Source organism: Eschscholzia californica, unplaced genomic scaffold (assembly GCF_041429995.1).
Source record: "Eschscholzia californica isolate CP2 unplaced genomic scaffold, dmEscCali1.0.p SCAF_4, whole genome shotgun sequence".
NCBI classification, from domain to species: Eukaryota; Viridiplantae; Streptophyta; class Magnoliopsida; order Ranunculales; family Papaveraceae; genus Eschscholzia; species Eschscholzia californica.
This window is the reverse complement of record NW_028238461.1, coordinates 2,900,731-2,919,264: the sequence shown is the minus strand read 5'-3', so window position 1 is coordinate 2,919,264 and position 18,534 is coordinate 2,900,731. Positions and strand designations below refer to the sequence as shown.

At 36.5% G+C, this 18,534-nt stretch overlaps 3 protein-coding genes across 5 annotated transcripts; all 3 read left to right on the top strand.

The window, feature by feature from the left end:
- The first annotated feature begins 1,187 nt into the window (after window positions 1-1,187).
- On the top strand, window positions 1,188-3,620 carry LOC147541561 (uncharacterized). Of its 2 annotated transcripts, XR_015223911.1 has the most exons (3): window positions 1,198-2,605; window positions 3,217-3,295; window positions 3,424-3,620. XR_015223911.1 is itself a non-coding variant. In XM_086637318.1 (2 exons), exon 1 carries the CDS (start codon window positions 1,583-1,585, stop codon window positions 2,564-2,566), a length of 984 nt encoding a protein of 327 aa, XP_086493444.1. In that variant the 5' UTR covers window positions 1,188-1,582; the 3' UTR covers window positions 2,567-2,605; window positions 2,877-3,075. The 2 variants fall into 2 exon arrangements, 1 of the variants encoding a protein (XP_086493444.1); XM_086637318.1 differs by lacking the exons at window positions 3,217-3,295; window positions 3,424-3,620 and adding an exon at window positions 2,877-3,075 and having other exon boundaries at window positions 1,188-2,605.
- A 4,221-nt stretch (window positions 3,621-7,841) lies between these two features.
- NUDX23 (nudix hydrolase homolog 23) lies at window positions 7,842-11,221 on the top strand. Its single transcript, XM_086636868.1, has 7 exons — window positions 7,842-8,332; window positions 8,999-9,130; window positions 9,626-9,702; window positions 10,105-10,240; window positions 10,332-10,472; window positions 10,584-10,642; window positions 10,782-11,221. The coding sequence occupies exons 1-7, from the start codon at window positions 8,048-8,050 to the stop codon at window positions 10,840-10,842; spliced, it is 891 nt and encodes a 296-aa protein (XP_086492994.1). The 5' UTR covers window positions 7,842-8,047; the 3' UTR covers window positions 10,843-11,221.
- An 876-nt stretch (window positions 11,222-12,097) lies between these two features.
- Window positions 12,098-17,457, top strand: LOC147541559 (Cation efflux family protein). Of its 2 annotated transcripts, none has more exons than XM_086636864.1 (11): window positions 12,098-12,309; window positions 12,403-12,871; window positions 13,207-13,315; window positions 13,544-13,583; window positions 14,819-14,895; window positions 15,705-15,793; window positions 16,390-16,459; window positions 16,575-16,613; window positions 16,704-16,854; window positions 16,965-17,054; window positions 17,231-17,457. In XM_086636864.1, the coding sequence occupies exons 1-11, from the start codon at window positions 12,304-12,306 to the stop codon at window positions 17,330-17,332; spliced, it is 1,242 nt and encodes a 413-aa protein (XP_086492990.1). In that variant the 5' UTR covers window positions 12,098-12,303; the 3' UTR covers window positions 17,333-17,457. The 2 variants fall into 2 exon arrangements, with proteins under 2 accessions (XP_086492990.1, XP_086492991.1); XM_086636865.1 differs by having other exon boundaries at window positions 12,100-12,175.
- The last annotated feature ends 1,077 nt before the right edge of the window (window positions 17,458-18,534 follow it).

Genomic DNA, 18,534 nt, shown 5'->3' with positions numbered 1-18,534 from the left:
GTTCTTATTTTTTCAGAATGGTTTGAAATGATTGATTTTAGAATGTTTGTTTTTGTATGACTCATGTAACTAAGTGATCGCGTCCAACATAAAATAAATTTGAATTCAAAGTTTGTTTTCTAAAAGACATTGTTTTGAGGGGGTATACTGAATGCACAAAGGTCGAATTTGTTTTAAAAATTAGCTGCTACAATGTCCAAAGGTCGAATTTGTGCAACATGAGTGTCAACACCTTTAAGTATTTAAGTCTAAATGTACGAAGATAATAGAAAGATAATTTTACTTTTTTATTCTTTACCTCGAACAAATTTCAAGTGAAGATCAAAGACAGATAATCGAAAGAGGAAGGAGGAAGATGACGATAGTGGATTAGTGGTTGTAAAGGAGGTTGTTCATTTCATCATCTTTTTTGTTTTTGTTTCTTTTCTAAATGTGGGGTGTGATCGTATCCGGTGTGCCCATAATACTTCCTTTGATATTGGGTTACTACTTATGGGCCTCCTAGTAGGTTTTTTGTTTGTGCGAATTCTACAAACACTCCCAAAATGCTAACCACATCGACCAATTATTGGGATGCCTATAGAAATCTCCCTCTCTCGAAAATATGGATCAGGAAGTGTTAAGAGGTATCTTACTCCTTTTACAAACATACAAAAGAAGGGGTTTTGTAAACCCATAGTTTGATTGTGTCTCTCTAATTAATAATTAGTGAAAACTAAGAAATTAGAAGGAATAAAATCCCAAAGATAATGATTCTATGTGTAATCACATTTTGGCGTAATTTGGACCAAATTCGACCAGGACTACAAGGAGACATATCACCATCACCATGGGTGCAAATCACAAACAACCAGTATGTTATGGAAAATCGTTTATGAGACATTTTTGATGGGCCTCGAGTGAATTAGAGGTTTCATGTACACGTGTCAAGAAACAAAAAAAGAAAAAAAAGTGAAATAGGGTTTCGTATACAGATAGGTAATCGTGTAATTAAGGTAATTTCTAACAATTGTTAGGGGTATTTACATATAGCAACAAATACGATAATCCGGATCTGGAAACAAAAAGAACTCCTAACGCCAACAAAGTACACAACTTTAATCTCAACCGTCCAATTCCTAACCCAAATCTAATCGTTCATCTAACCTTCTTTCTTCTATAAATATAAGGGTTTGTGTGCTGTGAGAATTTTCATCAAAGTTTTCCGTGTTCAATCTTCTCCATCTAGAGAGAGAAAGAGCAAGAAAGAAAATCGCGAGAAAAGCTAGAGAGAGAAAGAAAGAAGAAGAAGAGTTTGATTGTATCTTGAAGAGATTGTCTGATCTTGATTTCTTGCTTTAAGTTTGTGTAGAAATAAAAATTTCTAGGGTTTGATTGTTTCTTTTGATCGTACTTTCATTTGATCTCTCTTTATAGATTTTTATCTGCAATTTGTGTACTAATTAAGTCATCTTAGCTGAATCTGAAACTCGAATCGATTTCTAAGGTTTTAATTTGGTCGTAATTTCACCTGAATCTTATTTGGCAAAGTTTTAGGGTTTTTTATTTGGGTAAATTGATTTGGATTTTTTGACGGTTTACTATGAACGAACAAACTCAGACAATTATTCAGTCACAGATGATGAATCGAGGTTATGGCGGTTGGCCTCAACAAATTCCTTTACCTCCTCATCCACCTGAAGATCCAATGAAGTTTCAGAATCTTCAACGACCTAGTTTTCCAGTAACGAATCGGGGTAATTGGAAGGGAAGAAAAGGTATGGATAATAGAAGAAGAAGAGAAATGGCGGTAATTGGTAGTGGAAGTAACACTGGCGGCGGTGGTAGTTCTAGTGGTGGTGGTGGTGGTGGTGGTGGAAGTGTCGGTGGAGGTTATCAACCACCAACTCTTCATGAACTTCAATTTCAGAATCGTCTGAAAGCTCGTAGATTTTATCCTAAGAAAAAACACAACCGATTTGCTCCTTATGCTCCTAGAAACACAACTTCTTTCATAATTAGGGCAAAAAAATCAGGAGGAATTGCATCACTTGTTTCACCTTGTCCTGTAACACCAGCAATTCTCCCAACTCCAATATTTTCACCATCAAGAGAGGCTTTAGTTGATACTGCAAAAGAAGAATGGGGTGTTGATGGTTATGGATCCATGAAAGGTTTAATTCGTCTTAGATCACCAGGTCATGAAGTTAGGGATGATGAAGAAGAAGATGAAGGTGAATCAAGTGAGAGTGATGTTGAAGAACATGTTGAAGTAGAGAGAAGATTAGATCATGATTTGAGTCGATTCGAAATGATTTACCCTAATTATAATGAACAACAACACTCAAATCTTTTGGAAAATCGAGTTGATGATCAAGATACACATATTGCACAACTTGAGGAAGAAAATCTGACATTAAAGGAGAGACTTTTCTTAATGGAAGGGGAAATAGCTGATCTTAGAATGAGATTACAGTTCTTGGAAGCTCGTGGGAATCGTGGGCAAGACGAAAACAACGATGAAGCTTCTGATAATGAAGGAATTGGGGATGTCAGTTCAGATAAGAGTGTCGGAGATGGTGACTAAAAAAATTCAATTTTTTTAGGTCACTTCAATCTCTGATTTGTAAGTCTCTTGTCTATACATTTCTAGAGATTATCTTTTCATCTCTTTCATATGCTGCCTGTACATGATCACTTCTTATGATGATATTAGGGTTTGGTTTATCTAGTTCATACTTTTGATTTTCTGTTAATTCATCTTAACAGGAGATAATGGTTTCTTTGGGTTGATGTGCTTAACCCTAGAAATAGAACAAAGTACTGAAACCCATTATGTTCCTAACATAGTCTATTCTTCCTTTTTTTTTGTTTTTCTCTTTCCCTTCAATTTACAGATCTTTCATTGGGAGTGTGGGTGGGGAGAGGTAATCAATGGGTTTAACTCTCTAATGGGTGGTTGGAAAATTTGTAGAATTTTATGGGAATTGCTCTTTTGTTTTAAATCATGTAGTTTAAATTTGTTTACATTTTGTGTTTAAACTGTGATGAACAAGTTAGTTAATATCTTTAATGGGTTTAATTTGATTATGTTATCTGGTTTATGTTTTATGTTGAAAAGTTCTATTATGCTCTCTAATTTGGTGATGTTGATACTAGTTTTTTGATCCCAAATGCTTTCGGCTTTGTTCTTTGTGTGAATGATTATGGGTTCAAGAGATGTATAATTGTTTGCAGTAAGCTGAAACAGGTTTGTAGAAGATGAGAATAGAGGAGGTGAAGACAGTCGACCCCATTTATATGGGAGCAACTTCTGGTATACCTCTCTTTACATCTCCATTAATATGGACCTTGCAGTTATACTGTCATCTCTATTACATACTGATATTGTAAATTAGGTTTTCTACTTGTGCACCTCTATATTGCCTGCCGTGTAAGATGCAGGAATTTTCAACTACTGTGCTGGGACAAATGCTTGATCTTGGCGAATCCCCGTGAGAGGCCCAATCGCCCCACTCTTCTTGCACCAAGATGCACCAATTTGGTCTCTGTACAAACTGGCAGAATACCAGAGTTTGGACACACCTAGTTGAAGATTTTGTGAATGTTGGCCAATTGTTGTACAAGTTTTCTTCTTCTTCCTTGTTTGGGTACCCTCCTGGGGGGGGGGGGGGGGGGGGTAGTGGAGCGGGACTTTCACAGACTTTCATAGACAAAATGTCCCGTAGACATTTCAAGACATTTCAGATGACTTATTATAGACAACATGTGTTCATAGACAGTTTCAAGACATTGAGAGTTTGTAGACAAAATGTCTTTATAGACATTTCAAGACATTTGATCCATAGACAAAATGTCCTGGGGACATTATAAGATCTTGAGTCCATTGACAAAATGTGTAATGCATATTATATTTGTGCTAATCAAAAATATATTTTTCGACTTTTGTAGACATCTATGAATATTTGTGGACATTGATGGACATTTGGTAGACATTTATTATTTTAATATTATTATTATTGTTTAATCACATGAAATAATATATTTATACTAACATTTCAAAAATATATTTTTCGACTTTCGTAGACATCTGTGAATATTTGTGGACATTGATGGACATTTGGTAGATATTTATTATTTTAATATTATTATTATTTTTTAATTACATGAAATAATATATTTATACTAACATTTCAAAAATATATTTTTCGACTTTCGTAGACATCTGTAAATATTGTGGACATTGATGGACATTTGGTAGACATTTATTATTTTAATATTATTATTATTGTTTAATCACATGAAATAATATATTTATACTAACATTTCAGAAATATATTTTTCGACTTTCGTAGACATCTGTGAATATTTGTGGACATTGATGGATATTTGGTAGACATTTATTATTTTAATATTATTATTGTTGTTTGATCACATGATGGATTTCAAATGTCTCTTGTTTTTTGAAAGACATTTTGGCTTCCAAATTTGTCCCAAATCCTTCACAAATCCATCAAACTATGAAATCCACCAAAGTCTGGGACATATTTTGTCTACAATCGAATGCCTCAGACTTTCGTAGACTCTCAAATGTCTAGATTTGAATGCCTCAGACTTTCGTGGACTCTCAAATGTCTGGATTTGAATGCCTCAGACTTTCGTAGACTCTCAAATGTCTGGATTTGAATGCCTCAGACTTTCGCGGACTCTCAAATGTCCACGAAAGTCTTGCTCCAATACCCCCCCTAAGTAATGGCATGCTGTTGTGAAGCTACCTAGTGGTCAAGTTGGACTTAAAATAAGATGTTTAAGAAGGGAGGACATGGTTTCTTTTCATCAACTTTTGGACTTAAGCAACCTTTCAACATGTAAGGATCTTAACAAAACCAGGTCAACATGTAAGGATCTAACAAAACCAGGTCTTCTTCATCAAAAAAAAAAAAAACAAAACCAGGTCAGAACTAGGTATGCTTGGTTAATAAAAAAGGTTTTCTAACTTCTGCTCGTTAGGGTGTCGCATTTGCACTTGTGACGTGAGGTCTTTTTATCTCCTCAGAAATTCAAACTTTAAAACTAAAACTTCGAAGACATATAATGTCAACACAAGGAAATAAATATGAATCAATTCCGTGTAAGTCTTTATAGTATTTGTTAGAAAGGTTTCCCTGGTAGTCCATAGACGCAATATATAAAGAGTGGTACTAGTCTACTAGATTACGAGTTTTGCTATTTACAGTAATTGAGCACGAGACATGTGACTAGGACATAATCATCGTACAGCGACACTTTTTTTTCCCATTTTATACCTAATCTACTATCTTCTCTACCAATTTATCGCAGTCTGTGTGATGGGTTCCGTAGTATTTGACAACAGTACCATATAAAAGTCTTTGTAATGGTACTAGTACCAAAAGGAACTGGATAAAGGAAGTTATAAAGGCTCCTTCAATAGTGTTTTAGGCGCCCCTCTGAAGGCAATTTTGGGAGGAAAGTGTGCGATTGAAGAAGGCGCCATCACCACTTATAAGAGGGAGACTATACCTTAGGGGCTTTTATTTTAGGTATTTTAAGTTAATCATAAGCAAATACGAAATTCAGATTTTGTGAAAGCGGCTGGTTTCGTGGAAATTTGCTACGAGTTGTTCCATTGTCTGTCTTCAAGAATTTGACCACGAAACACCTAATGATCGACCACAACCTCGAATCCGAAAACCTCCTCGAGGATTTTAGTATTTTCGATGAGAGTCTGATGACATCTTACCCCTCCACTATGAATGGAGAGAGAGAAAGAGCGAAACTTTTTGAAGCAGAAAGAGTGAGAGTTTTTCAATTGCTAGAGAGAATGAGGGAAGTAGAAAGAAAGAAATGATGGTGGTGGTGGACTGGTGGCGGTGAAGAAGATGATGATGATAAAGATTAGGGGTAAATTGCAAGAAACGTTCGTCTTGAGGGTGAAAATAAAGTTGTCCCACCAAGTCGATTGGAATCAGCCCCCAATGACGAAGTCTTTGTGCTCAGATTTGAAAAGGGATTCCCCAAATCACCCATTATTCTCGAATGACCCCATCTATGGTTTTCTTAGTAGTCCATTTGATCATATTTTCAACCGTTCCATTCCATCTATGAACCGTGGATGGGCACTGCTATGTGAATATGACACGCAGAAATGGTTCCGGGCCGTTTCAGCCGGATACGGCCCGTTTGGAAACACTGGGAACCGATTCAGGTGCCTATAAAACTCATCCCCAGTTCTTCTAGCTTCCCATCATCGTTTTTCCCTCTCGTCTTCCTCAGTCTCTCTGCATTTTCTCTCTCCTAAATTGCAAAAATGTTCAGAGTATTCCAGTTAGTAAACTCTCCTAGTGGGTTGTTCCTTTCATCATCTTCTCCAGTGAATAAATGGACTCTCAAATGTCTGGATTTGAATGCCTCAGACTTTCGCGGACTCTCAAATGTCCACGAAAGTCTTGCTCCAATACCCCCCCTAAGTAATGGCATGCTGTTGTGAAGCTACCTAGTGGTCAAGTTGGACTTAAAATAAGATGTTTAAGAAGGGAGGACATGGTTTCTTTTCATCAACTTTTGGACTTAAGCAACCTTTCAACATGTAAGGATCTTAACAAAACCAGGTCAACATGTAAGGATCTAACAAAACCAGGTCTTCTTCATCAAAAAAAAAAAAAAACAAAACCAGGTCAGAACTAGGTATGCTTGGTTAATAAAAAAGGTTTTCTAACTTCTGCTCGTTAGGGTGTCGCATTTGCACTTGTGACGTGAGGTCTTTTTATCTCCTCAGAAATTCAAACTTTAAAACTAAAACTTCGAAGACATATAATGTCAACACAAGGAAATAAATATGAATCAATTCCGTGTAAGTCTTTATAGTATTTGTTAGAAAGGTTTCCCTGGTAGTCCATAGACGCAATATATAAAGAGTGGTACTAGTCTACTAGATTACGAGTTTTGCTATTTACAGTAATTGAGCACGAGACATGTGACTAGGACATAATCATCGTACAGCGACACTTTTTTTTCCCATTTTATACCTAATCTACTATCTTCTCTACCAATTTATCGCAGTCTGTGTGATGGGTTCCGTAGTATTTGACAACAGTACCATATAAAAGTCTTTGTAATGGTACTAGTACCAAAAGGAACTGGATAAAGGAAGTTATAAAGGCTCCTTCAATAGTGTTTTAGGCGCCCCTCTGAAGGCAATTTTGGGAGGAAAGTGTGCGATTGAAGAAGGCGCCATCACCACTTATAAGAGGGAGACTATACCTTAGGGGCTTTTATTTTAGGTATTTTAAGTTAATCATAAGCAAATACGAAATTCAGATTTTGTGAAAGCGGCTGGTTTCGTGGAAATTTGCTACGAGTTGTTCCATTGTCTGTCTTCAAGAATTTGACCACGAAACACCTAATGATCGACCACAACCTCGAATCCGAAAACCTCCTCGAGGATTTTAGTATTTTCGATGAGAGTCTGATGACATCTTACCCCTCCACTATGAATGGAGAGAGAGAAAGAGCGAAACTTTTTGAAGCAGAAAGAGTGAGAGTTTTTCAATTGCTAGAGAGAATGAGGGAAGTAGAAAGAAAGAAATGATGGTGGTGGTGGACTGGTGGCGGTGAAGAAGATGATGATGATAAAGATTAGGGGTAAATTGCAAGAAACGTTCGTCTTGAGGGTGAAAATAAAGTTGTCCCACCAAGTCGATTGGAATCAGCCCCCAATGACGAAGTCTTTGTGCTCAGATTTGAAAAGGGATTCCCCAAATCACCCATTATTCTCGAATGACCCCATCTATGGTTTTCTTAGTAGTCCATTTGATCATATTTTCAACCGTTCCATTCCATCTATGAACCGTGGATGGGCACTGCTATGTGAATATGACACGCAGAAATGGTTCCGGGCCGTTTCAGCCGGATACGGCCCGTTTGGAAACACTGGGAACCGATTCAGGTGCCTATAAAACTCATCCCCAGTTCTTCTAGCTTCCCATCATCGTTTTTCCCTCTCGTCTTCCTCAGTCTCTCTGCATTTTCTCTCTCCTAAATTGCAAAAATGTTCAGAGTATTCCAGTTAGTAAACTCTCCTAGTGGGTTGTTCCTTTCATCATCTTCTCCAGTGAATAAATGGATGCCCTTCTTGAAGAACGACTTGTTCTTCTTCAATCACTTCACTCTTTCATCATCATCATCATCAAGGGCAGCATCACGTATTCTCTTTCCTGTTATATCTTCTCCTCGTGGTCGTCGATGTTTTCTAAGATCGTTTCGAATTTCAGCAACTCGTTTTGATCCTAATCCAGATGATTCTTGTTCCAAAAAACCAACATTGCAATCACTGGTGAGCTCTTTCGTTTGATTCCCCCCAATTCTTTGATTTCTTGGGTTTATATTAGACTGATTCTGACAGAGTTTGGGTTTAATTATTGATGAATTTAATACATTTCCCTGTAATTATGTTTTCTTATGTTAATTACATTCTTAATCCAACATAATTATGAAGTTCTTGGTTCGGTTTGAATGTTTTTAGGTTAACTCTACTCATTGTTTGTTAGTAGAGTCAAATTAGGGCTAGATAGAGAAATGGGGTTCTTTCTTAACTCTCAATTGACAATGAAAAAGTCTTGGGATATGGGACTGAGAATTTTCTTCTTTTCTTCTAATTTCATTTCAATTGAGGTCACTCCTTTTGATTTTTTTCCTTCCAAACTGATCTTCTTTTGGTTAATGTTAGGTTTAAATTATGTCAATGTAATAAGTGAAAAGTGGGTGTATTTCTTTGTGTTTGCTTGAATTGTCAAAAGCTTGGTTAAGTTGATCTTACGATATTATGTGGTTTCCGTGTTCTTTTCTACCTGTTTCTTTCTATATATTTCTGTTGTTATAATAGCTTTAAATATCGAATCAAAACTCTTTGTTTAAGATACACATTAAGATTTGTTTCGTGCATATTCCCATTTTTGTTACTCAATGTCTTTGTTAATATTGTTTTGTTTTCCGCTTATAGTCCCATATGCGGAATATCAATTTCTGTAACTCGTGTGGTTCTGCCATGGAGCAAGCTGTTCCCGATGGAGATGATAAGGTTAGAGTAGTTTGCACGAAATGCGGCAGAGTGGCATATCAGAACCCCAAGATGGTATGCAATTCGAGTTCTCTTGATTTCTAATTCTGTTACTTTGTTATTTTAGAGTTATTTAGTTGAATTAATGTTCTTTCTTTTGTATCGGTTTATAATAATAGAAAGTGACTTAATGGATTTATGGATTATTGTATTATGCAATTTGTAGGTTCATTGTAAAAATGGAATGGGATAATATGAGTAGGAAAACAGCTATTGGGGAAACAAAATACACTTGGACGAGTTAATTCCATAGTACAGTAGTAAACACACAATAAATGAGTAATATACATAGAGCATTAGAATTTATCAATTTTTATCAGAATTTCGGCGTTTACGTGAATACATGATTATTGTGGGGCGTTATATGCTTTTCTTGAATCACAATATCCATGATTGGAAGCAATATCTTCATTTTAATTTCTTCACAAACATTCTGATTTATTTTGTATATGAGAAACATTTTAACGCTTGTTTTCTGTTATCTGTTTCTAACGAAGCTATTTTATATAGGTTGTTGGTTGCTTAGTTGAGCATGACAACAAGATCTTACTTTGCAAGCGCAAGATTCAGCCTGCTTATGGCCTTTGGTATATGACTATTACAACACCCTTTTCTCCTTTCACTGTAATTTCGGAGTACGAAATAATTGTAACATCCACAGATCGAGTTGGGTAACTTGATCGAAACTTGGCCGAGGTTTCACCAACTCTTATGCTACTCTTTTTATGCACAGCAACAAACTCCACTCTAGTTTAAACTCCAACAAATTCCACTCTTTTTAGTCACATAAATAACAATTAACTCAGAGGTTCCGTAAGGGATTGGCTGGGGCTACCTCGGATCTCAATCCAAGATTTTTGTGTGGACCGGCTGATCCCAACTACTGAAAGAGAAGATTTTGTTTTCTGAATGTTGATTCTCCTTGTAATATTTTTTTTGTGTAATTCTCCTTGTAATATGATAATTAATTGGAATCTGTGCTCATACAGGACTCTTCCTTCTGGTTACATGGAAATAGGGGAGTCAGCAGCAGATGGGGCAGCCAGGGAAACCCGTGAAGAAGCAGGTGCAGATGTGAAAATTCTATCTCCATTTGCTCAGCTAGACATACCGTATATTGGAAATGTAAAGAAATTTTCTCTTCACTATCTCTTTTTGACTTTTTCTCGGTTTGAGTGGGATGAACTAGTGTTTACTGACCACATTTATGGAACAGAGTTACATATTCTTCCGTGCAAAGATGACAAACCTTCAGTTCTCTCCAGGACCCGAGTCTCTGGATTGCCGTTTTTTTGCTCCTAATGATATACCATTTGATTCTCTAGCATTCTCATCAATGGTTGTAGCCTTAGAATTGGTAATGGTTGTTTCCCCTTTCTTTTGCTACCAATCATATATAACCATCGTGTCAAAATTTCTCGCTTATAATCTTCTTACTCATTGTGGATCTTATTTTCATCAATTTCAGTACATCGAAGATTTGAAGACGGGACAGACCAAATTCCATTATTGTACCATAAACAAGAGGTATTTCTCTATGCAGTCTTGACTGAAGCTACCTTTTTAGAACTCTAAGTACTTTTGTGTCGTGATCTTTTGTTAATCCAATTCTAGTGACAAATATGACCAGTAGTTTTGCTTACCGAACACTTGTTTTTGTCAACAGTCCTGGCTCTGGTCCGACTGATATCCATGCTTACACTTTGGGCACCCAGCTTGAGTCTTGAACACTGTAAAGAATGATACCAGAATAGATTCTTCTTCGCCTTTCGATTCACCATTAGAAGTGTACAAGTATTCTTTCTTTGTTTTTCTTTCTTCTTTTCTCTGTAAATGTAAAGAATTTCAAGAACTAGTTGTATCAATTGATATTGTGAGGAGGGCGCCGCCAAAGTGCCAAGTAAGTGGGATGACGAAGGCAGACGAAGGATGAAGCCATTAATTCTTACTGTAGATGAGTAGCAATTGATACATTGTAATAAAAGGGTACTGTTCTTCCTCTTTTGATATAATACAAGGAAGAGTGAGAAGCCATTTCAGCCTGTATGTTTTTGTTTGTGGATTAATCTCATTGGACTAGTCTTTTAGGGTTTGAAGGCGCATCAATCCAACTTGTTTGCCCTATACAGGGGCAATGGTGTGTCGAATATATATAGTTTTAAACTACATCCAATGTATTTTCTTTCTGCAGTTTCTAAGAGTGATCAGCTAACTCCAAGAAAACTCTCTCAGAGTGTTCCACTCCAGGCTGACAGTTGCCTCCCTCACACTATAAAAGGAGAGGCGAACGACGGAGGAAATCAATCATCTCGTCTTTATTGGACAAACCCTCTCTGCTGCCTAAGCCTCTCTCTCTCCCTCTTTCTCTAAAGCTTGGTCAACCATACCATATTCATCCCGCATACAGTCGTCACATAGAGCAAGCTTGAAGTCTTCCCTACAACCAGAACAACAACCTACTCAGTAGTTAAGGACATTTCTGTATCTCATTGACAGTAACTTCATCCTCTCTTTTACGGTCAACTGACGACAACACACTCTCTCTCTCTCCCACGACCTACGTGGTCGACGACAACTTCCTTTTTTTCTCTCACACAGTTTTAGCCTTCTTTCTTTCTTCTATCTATGGCCTAAATGGTAAGAACAAGTCTAGATGACTCGCCTATTTGGACTCCCACTTAAACCGCCTGTGAGAGAAACAAGGATTTCTCTCTCCACGTGACTGAACATGTTAGAGAAGAGAGAAATCCTTGTTTCTCAGGCGGTTCAAGTAGGAGTCCCAGGTGGCAGGTTGAGTATACTTTTTAAAATGGTCGAGTGTCTGAGACCAAGTCAGACTACAACTGTCAAACTAATAAACCGTCTGGTTATAGTAGAAAGGTTGGGGGTGCTTGTGGCACAACCCCATTCTAGATTAGAATGGGTTGTATTTCAGTCAAAGGATGGAGTCAATATCATCATCATAGATAAAGTCTCCTGACTGACTCCATTCGTCTCTTTTCTGCCAATTGAATACGAAAAACCAAACTGCTGAGCTGAAAGAGAGAGAAGATCAATCAAGTTATAACAATTTGACTCTTTATTCATTTAAACTGAACTTTCTTTTATGTTTGGGTTCCAGAGTTAATTGCTAAATTAGGGTTTTGTCTTTTGATTCATGGTTTCTATCTGATATTGGGGGGGAACTTATGAAGGTGAATTTGATTATAAGACTGTAATTAGGGTTTATTCAAACTGATGAGAAAAAGCAGAATTGGTTGTTTAATCCCTTAAGGTTTTTTTGATAGATGGAAAAGCAAAGATTCTCACGAGATGATTCATTGGAGAGCAGTTCGTTCATTTATCGAACTTCTTCCGAAGGCAAAAAATCTCAACAATCTTGGAATGACGAATTTAGATTTAGTGGGAACGATAGAAGATTTGCTTACACTCGTCAATCATCTTTACGTCAACAATCAACTGAACCTCCTCACACACCAATCTCAATCAATGATTCATCATCACTTAATAATCCCTTGGTTTCAGGAATCCCTAAAACTCCATTTAGTTATTCAAAATTGAACAGTCAGAAGTCTTGGAGTAATAAAGATGGAGGTGATTTACCTGATAAATTTTCATTTTTGATGCTTGTTTTATCAGTTTTTCGAATTGTTAGATCAGGGAATCGCCCTATGAGGCGGTTGTTCGTGATGATCTCCCTCAATGTTGCTTACTCTTCAACTGAGCTACTCATTGGCCTTTTTACTGGTCGTGTTGGTAAGCACTTTTGTTTCTTATGAAATTTCCTGTCTAAAGACTTTCATGTTTAGGATAACAGTTTTGTGATTTACCTCTGTGCACCCTGATACGAGAGCTACTCATTGGCCTATCACGTGTGGGTCTAGCTCTGCTACCATGTTAACTTTGTGGTCATCCAACTTGAGACAAATTGGAACTTTTGTAAATAATGCTTCTCCCGATCACATAAGACATGATGTTTGCTGATCTTTTATGCAAACTGATCTTTTTTTTTGTTCTCGATAGATTGGGATAAGTAAGTGGTTTCTGTCTGAACTTTATTTTTTAGCTGTTATTTGGTTTGTCTTTGTCAGGCTTGGTGTCTGATGCATTTCATTTGACCTTTGGTTGTGGGCTCTTAACTTTTTCGTTGTTTGCAATGGCTGCTTCACGAAGTAAGCCTGATGGAGTCTATACTTATGGGTGAGTTTCAGCTTGAACTCTATGGATCATAACGTTTTTTAATTCTTCTTAAGTTAGTGATTAGAAGGTGTGGAAATTAAATTTTCCAATCAATCATACGTATGAAGCTTCATCTAATTATCCAGATGCTTATAAAGTGCTTGATCTGAAAGAAAATAAATATTTGTAGGTAGCTCTCTCAAGCTTCATCTAATATTTGTAGATAATTATTAGAGTTTCTCCTTTCAGGTACAAGAGACTAGAAGTTTTAGCTGCTTTCACGAACGCCGTAAGTACTTAACATGTTCCATTATTTCAGTGGTTGTAATCCACCAGCATATTTTTATGCTTATGTTTTAATAGCTTGAGCACTTGAGCTGTTCTGGTTTCTCTCTCAAGCTGTCCAATTGCCACTTTTACTGCAGAGTTATGCTTTGCGTTGCAATATTTCCGCTTTTATCCTTTTCCTAGAAGACATTTTGCAAGATGGAATACTATACAAGTGAAAAAGTACTGCCTTTTCTTTGTTAGAAGTAGGAATGAATATAACTGAATGTTAAATGATTTCCATGAGCAAACTGGGTTTATAAAGGGGGAAATATCAAGAATAAAAAGAAGTTTTCTCCTCAAAAATGTGTTTTTCTTCATGCGTCTCCATGCAATCATTTAACAAAATTTTCCCAAGTTTATGATCTGTTTTTCGTTGAGTTTGTTCATAAAATTTCCCCATACTTAACTTGGTAAACTGAGGTTTCAGTTTCTTCCTCTGTACCTGCGAAAGATATTTTTTTCATGTTGGAGGTGGTGGCATTAGCAATAGTTAGGGGCATAACTTGAATAACTTAGTGTGAAGGAGAATTTATGCCAATTTCCTTCTGTTTGAGCTATTCTTATTTATTTGAGGCACCTTCAGCAACACTCTCGTTTAAAGGTTTGGATACTTCGGAAACAATAACAAGAAGAAAATAGAAAAAGATAGGGTGCACATATCCTTAGAGGTAAAGGGATACTTGAAGCGGTGAATATTGGAGGATGTAGTAGACAAGATAGAAGAATATTTGACTAGGAATTAAACCTCAATACCTAGTATGAACTTGAAACTTTATTGACTTGAAAAAATCTATTAGGACTAGGTAAACCAGTTAACTGTAAGTACCAGAATCTAACCAAAATGGGTAGAGAAGTTTTATAGTAGTTTGTACTGATCGACCAAATTGGACTCCAAAATAAAGCACATTCCTAAAACTGCTAATAGTATTTCTAAATTAAACGAGTCAACCTCAAGGACAGATTATTCTTTAGATGTCCTACGAGGCTACGACATTGTTGCATATTTTGTTCTTATATTTTTATATATCTTTATGTATCAATAGGGTGTGACCTTTGGCAACTGAGGTGGTCGAAGCACTCAAGTTTTTGTTACGAGTTTGAGTCAATAGCCTAAAGCACCTGACAATTAACCATTGATGTCATTTTTCTAACACATTAATTTGTTTTGTTGTTTCTTTTTCATGGTTTGGACAGCTTTTTCTTTTATTTATGTCATTCTCCTTAGCTGTGGAAGCTCTCCATGCCTTCATACAAGATGAATCAGAGCACAAGTAAGCAATTTATATGGGATTCTGTAATAATTTTATCATCTCCAACCTCGAAATTTGTTAAAAGGGTTATTTAACTTAACTTAAAATCTCACTTTAAACAAGCTTTCCTGGTCATTTAGTGTTTTATCTTGTTTGTGCTCTTATTAAAAGAGACAACAGTCTTCTTGTTTGTTAAGGTTACTTACTTACCATCGTCTCAGAAAGTATGCTCTGTAGAAACAAAGTAGACAATAGCTTGAGCTAAGGCTTATTTAGAATGGGAATGTGATAGGATTTGTTGTAGAAGTTTTCATTTACGCTGCTAAAAAAATGTAGCTGTACAGTCTTTAGGAGCTCTACTAACTTCTATTTTATAAGAGTCAAAAAATGAAGAAAAGTTAAGAACCCATACACTTCATGATTTCATGTAATAACAACTCGGAATTCAGTTCTGCTGTCACCATTCATGCCATGAAAGATTCACCAACACAAGCATTTCACTTGCGGTGCACATGATGTAAACAAACTTTTAGGATATATATTCTCGAAAGTCACCGGCTACCAAACGAAGCCTTCATACAAGTTTTGTGGGTCTTCAGTCCTTCAATAATTTTGTAATTCTTACTTCGAGAGAATGTCATATGTTTGTTTTCTAATTCTTACTACTAATGTAAATGAACATGATGTTCTCATTATTTCTGATCAGGTTGTAGGGGCTGCCTCTCTTGTTCTTTAACATATACATGTCTAGAATATCATACTTCATCTGCTAGTTGGTTCGTCTTTTATCTTTGTATTGTCCATAATTGCTAATAGATATGCACTTTCAGGCATTACTTGATTGTTTCAGCTGTGACAAATTTATTGGTAAATCTACTTGGTGTTTGGTTCTTTCGAAGCTATGCTCGTACTAATATTGGTATGCATCTTATGCGAAGCTTGTCATATGTTTTATCATTGACTAAAAATTAATTGAAATGAATGATTATTCCTTATTTGACTTTGAGCTATTTGTATGCGAACTTGCGGTATCCTTAGCATCTTAATTTTATTTGAGATCCTTCGGTAATTGTTTATAAATTAGGTAAAACATACAAATGCATTAAAAGGTTCTGTTTTTGTAGAGCCGTCATTGACCAATTGATGTGGCAGCTTATGCATGGATGCTACATCAACTCGTCAAGACGAGATTTACATAACAAAAATCTGGACCTTTAGCTAGGTTGCAGCAGATGTTGCATATACATTAGGTCACTCTTTTCATGTCTTAATGCCTATATGGCTGTGTTGAAGGGATAAACACACTTGCCACATTTTGTCTAGATACCTCGTGGCCCATATCCCATTGGAGAAGAGTTTGACTTTTCCAGTTTTGATTTCAATTCCAAGATTGTGGGTTAATCCGCATGGGGGACGTAGAGGTGGTATAGGTTTACTTTCAGTCAATGGGGGCGGTGAAACCCCCAAAACTTGTTTCTCTTCGTTGATGTGTTTCGGTAATTTTTGTCCTCATAGTCTACAGGAAACCTGAAGATATGAACTACCATTCCATCTGCTTGCATGTCCTCGCGGATTCTATTCGTAGGTATTAGTCTCTCTCTCTCTCTCTCTCTCTCTCTCTATATATATATATATATATATATATATATCATGGACGAAAGTTCAATTTTAAGCGTGATATATGTCAATTTTTTCTTCAGTGCAGGTTTGATACTGGCATCTTGGTTGCTGACCCTTGGGTAAATTTCGTCATCCTGCATTTTGTGCTGGTATCTGATCTTCCTCCTAAGATAAAACTTAGCTGACATAATGCTTTCTTACCGTTTCAGGGTTAACAACGCTGAAGTACTCTGCTTAGGTCTGGTTTCAGGTACCGTGTTTATGCTTGTAATGCCACTCTTTAGAACAACAGGAGGTGTTCTACTCCAAATGGCCCCACCTCAAATACCTTCTTCAGCTTTGAGCAAATGCAGTAGACAGGTTCTGAATATTTCCTACCTATACTTTTTCTTTATTCTTCTTCGCTTTTAGATGTCGATACAGTTTCTACTATCATCTATCAGTAGCATTATAAACATAATCTTGCCCAGATCTCGGCTCTGGATGCGGTTTCTGAAGTTACTCAAGCTCGTTTTTTCGAATTAGTACCGGGGCATGTTGTCGGCTCCCTCTCCATACAGGTAAAATTACTGAAAAGAAATCCTATAGTCAATGTTTTTATCGTTTCGTTCGCCTCTTGTTAATAGTTTTAGCATGTAATTTGGGACATCCGACCTCTGCCTTAAATCCTTGCTAGGGTTTCTAAGATAGTAATATTGTTTTATGTGGATAACTAATTTAACTATCTATTGAACAGGTGAAAAAGGGTTCAGATGATCAACCAGTACTGCAGTATGTACATGGTTTGTATCATGACTTGGGAGTACAAGACTTGACAATTCAGACTGATTATGTCTAAAACCCACCTTCTTCTTCTTCATTATGTTTTGAGCATAACTTATTTGGCAAAAGGGATTTGAACACATAATCTTAAAAATTAGTTTACGATTTAAAGTTACGAAATGTACTCCAGTTTCAGTATAATCCTCAAAAGGAGACGGACTCTTCTTCCCTTGTTTTCTTTCATTTCTATGGAAACTGGGATGCGCTATTAGACTGTCATATGCACTAAGTAGCTTCTATTCTGCAATTCTATGCCTGGTTTGGTATTGCTGTGATTCCTGAAGGTGGTAGTCTTTGTAAAAAGAAGTGTGTTAAAGTGATCAAATTTAACTTTACTCACACAAGTACATAACCATGCGCAAAATCCGTAGGGTGTTGAAGGATGAAAGCTCAAAATAAAGTAGTTAATCAAGATTGATTTAAGGGTCATATTTTTTGGTCCAATGTGGAGCTCCCAACAGGGGGCTCCAAATCCCAAATTATATATTTGTGTGCACGTATACATGTACAATTTTGCTTTCAATTTTCAGATATAACTTTTTTATTCTAAATATAAAATTTAAATTTGAAATTATTCTATAGCGGAATTTCAAAAAGATAAGCAGAAACAGAATAAATGAGAGAAATAAAACAAGAACAAAAATTAAATTTAAGAAAGAAGTATATAAAAATAAATAAAAGGAAAACAAAATGGGGTGCATCTTTTTTTAAGGGAATCCACCCCAAATATGACAGTTGTGATATAGGGGCTTGGGAGCCCGGCCCCAACCCTTCTGAGAGCCCAACTCCGGGGCTCCCTGGTTGAAGCATCCAGTGGGTGGGTTGGGGCTCCTAAATCACATTAGAGTTGCTCTCACAACTTGCTTTCGGCAGAGTTGGATGACGAATGAAGGTTAATGTAAATTAACCTAATCCAACTCCAGTAATGGTGATTAAAAAAAATTAAGAGGCGTAATGGAACATTAATCGTGCTAGGAAGTGGAAGCCAAGAAGGCTTAACTTAACTTTTCTACCAAGCACTCTGAATGTTATCACAATTAGTGAAAGATGATTCATGCATTAATGTTAATATCAAATTAGAGTCTGATAACCACTAAATTGCAACAACAGTTTCTTAATCCCCTCAAGTTGTGAGGATTATTCAATTCAAAAAATTAATCTCTGTTTTATCTCAGACGATTTTGAGAAGTAAATTATGTTGCATTTGTTTTCCCGAAA

Coding starts and splice junctions, on each gene's coding strand:
- LOC147541561 (XM_086637318.1), top strand. CDS start 1,583: ATGAACGAACAAACTCAGACAATTATTCAGTCACAGATGATGAATCGA.
- NUDX23 (XM_086636868.1), top strand. CDS start 8,048: ATGTTCAGAGTATTCCAGTTAGTAAACTCTCCTAGTGGGTTGTTCCTT. Junction 9,131..9,625: donor CATATCAGAACCCCAAGATG/GTATGCAATTCG, acceptor TATTTTATATAG/GTTGTTGGTTGCTTAGTTGA. Junction 10,241..10,331: donor ACATACCGTATATTGGAAAT/GTAAAGAAATTT, acceptor TTTATGGAACAG/AGTTACATATTCTTCCGTGC.
- LOC147541559 (XM_086636864.1), top strand. Junction 12,872..13,206: donor CCTTTTTACTGGTCGTGTTG/GTAAGCACTTTT, acceptor TGTCTTTGTCAG/GCTTGGTGTCTGATGCATTT. Junction 17,055..17,230: donor TCGGCTCCCTCTCCATACAG/GTAAAATTACTG, acceptor TCTATTGAACAG/GTGAAAAAGGGTTCAGATGA.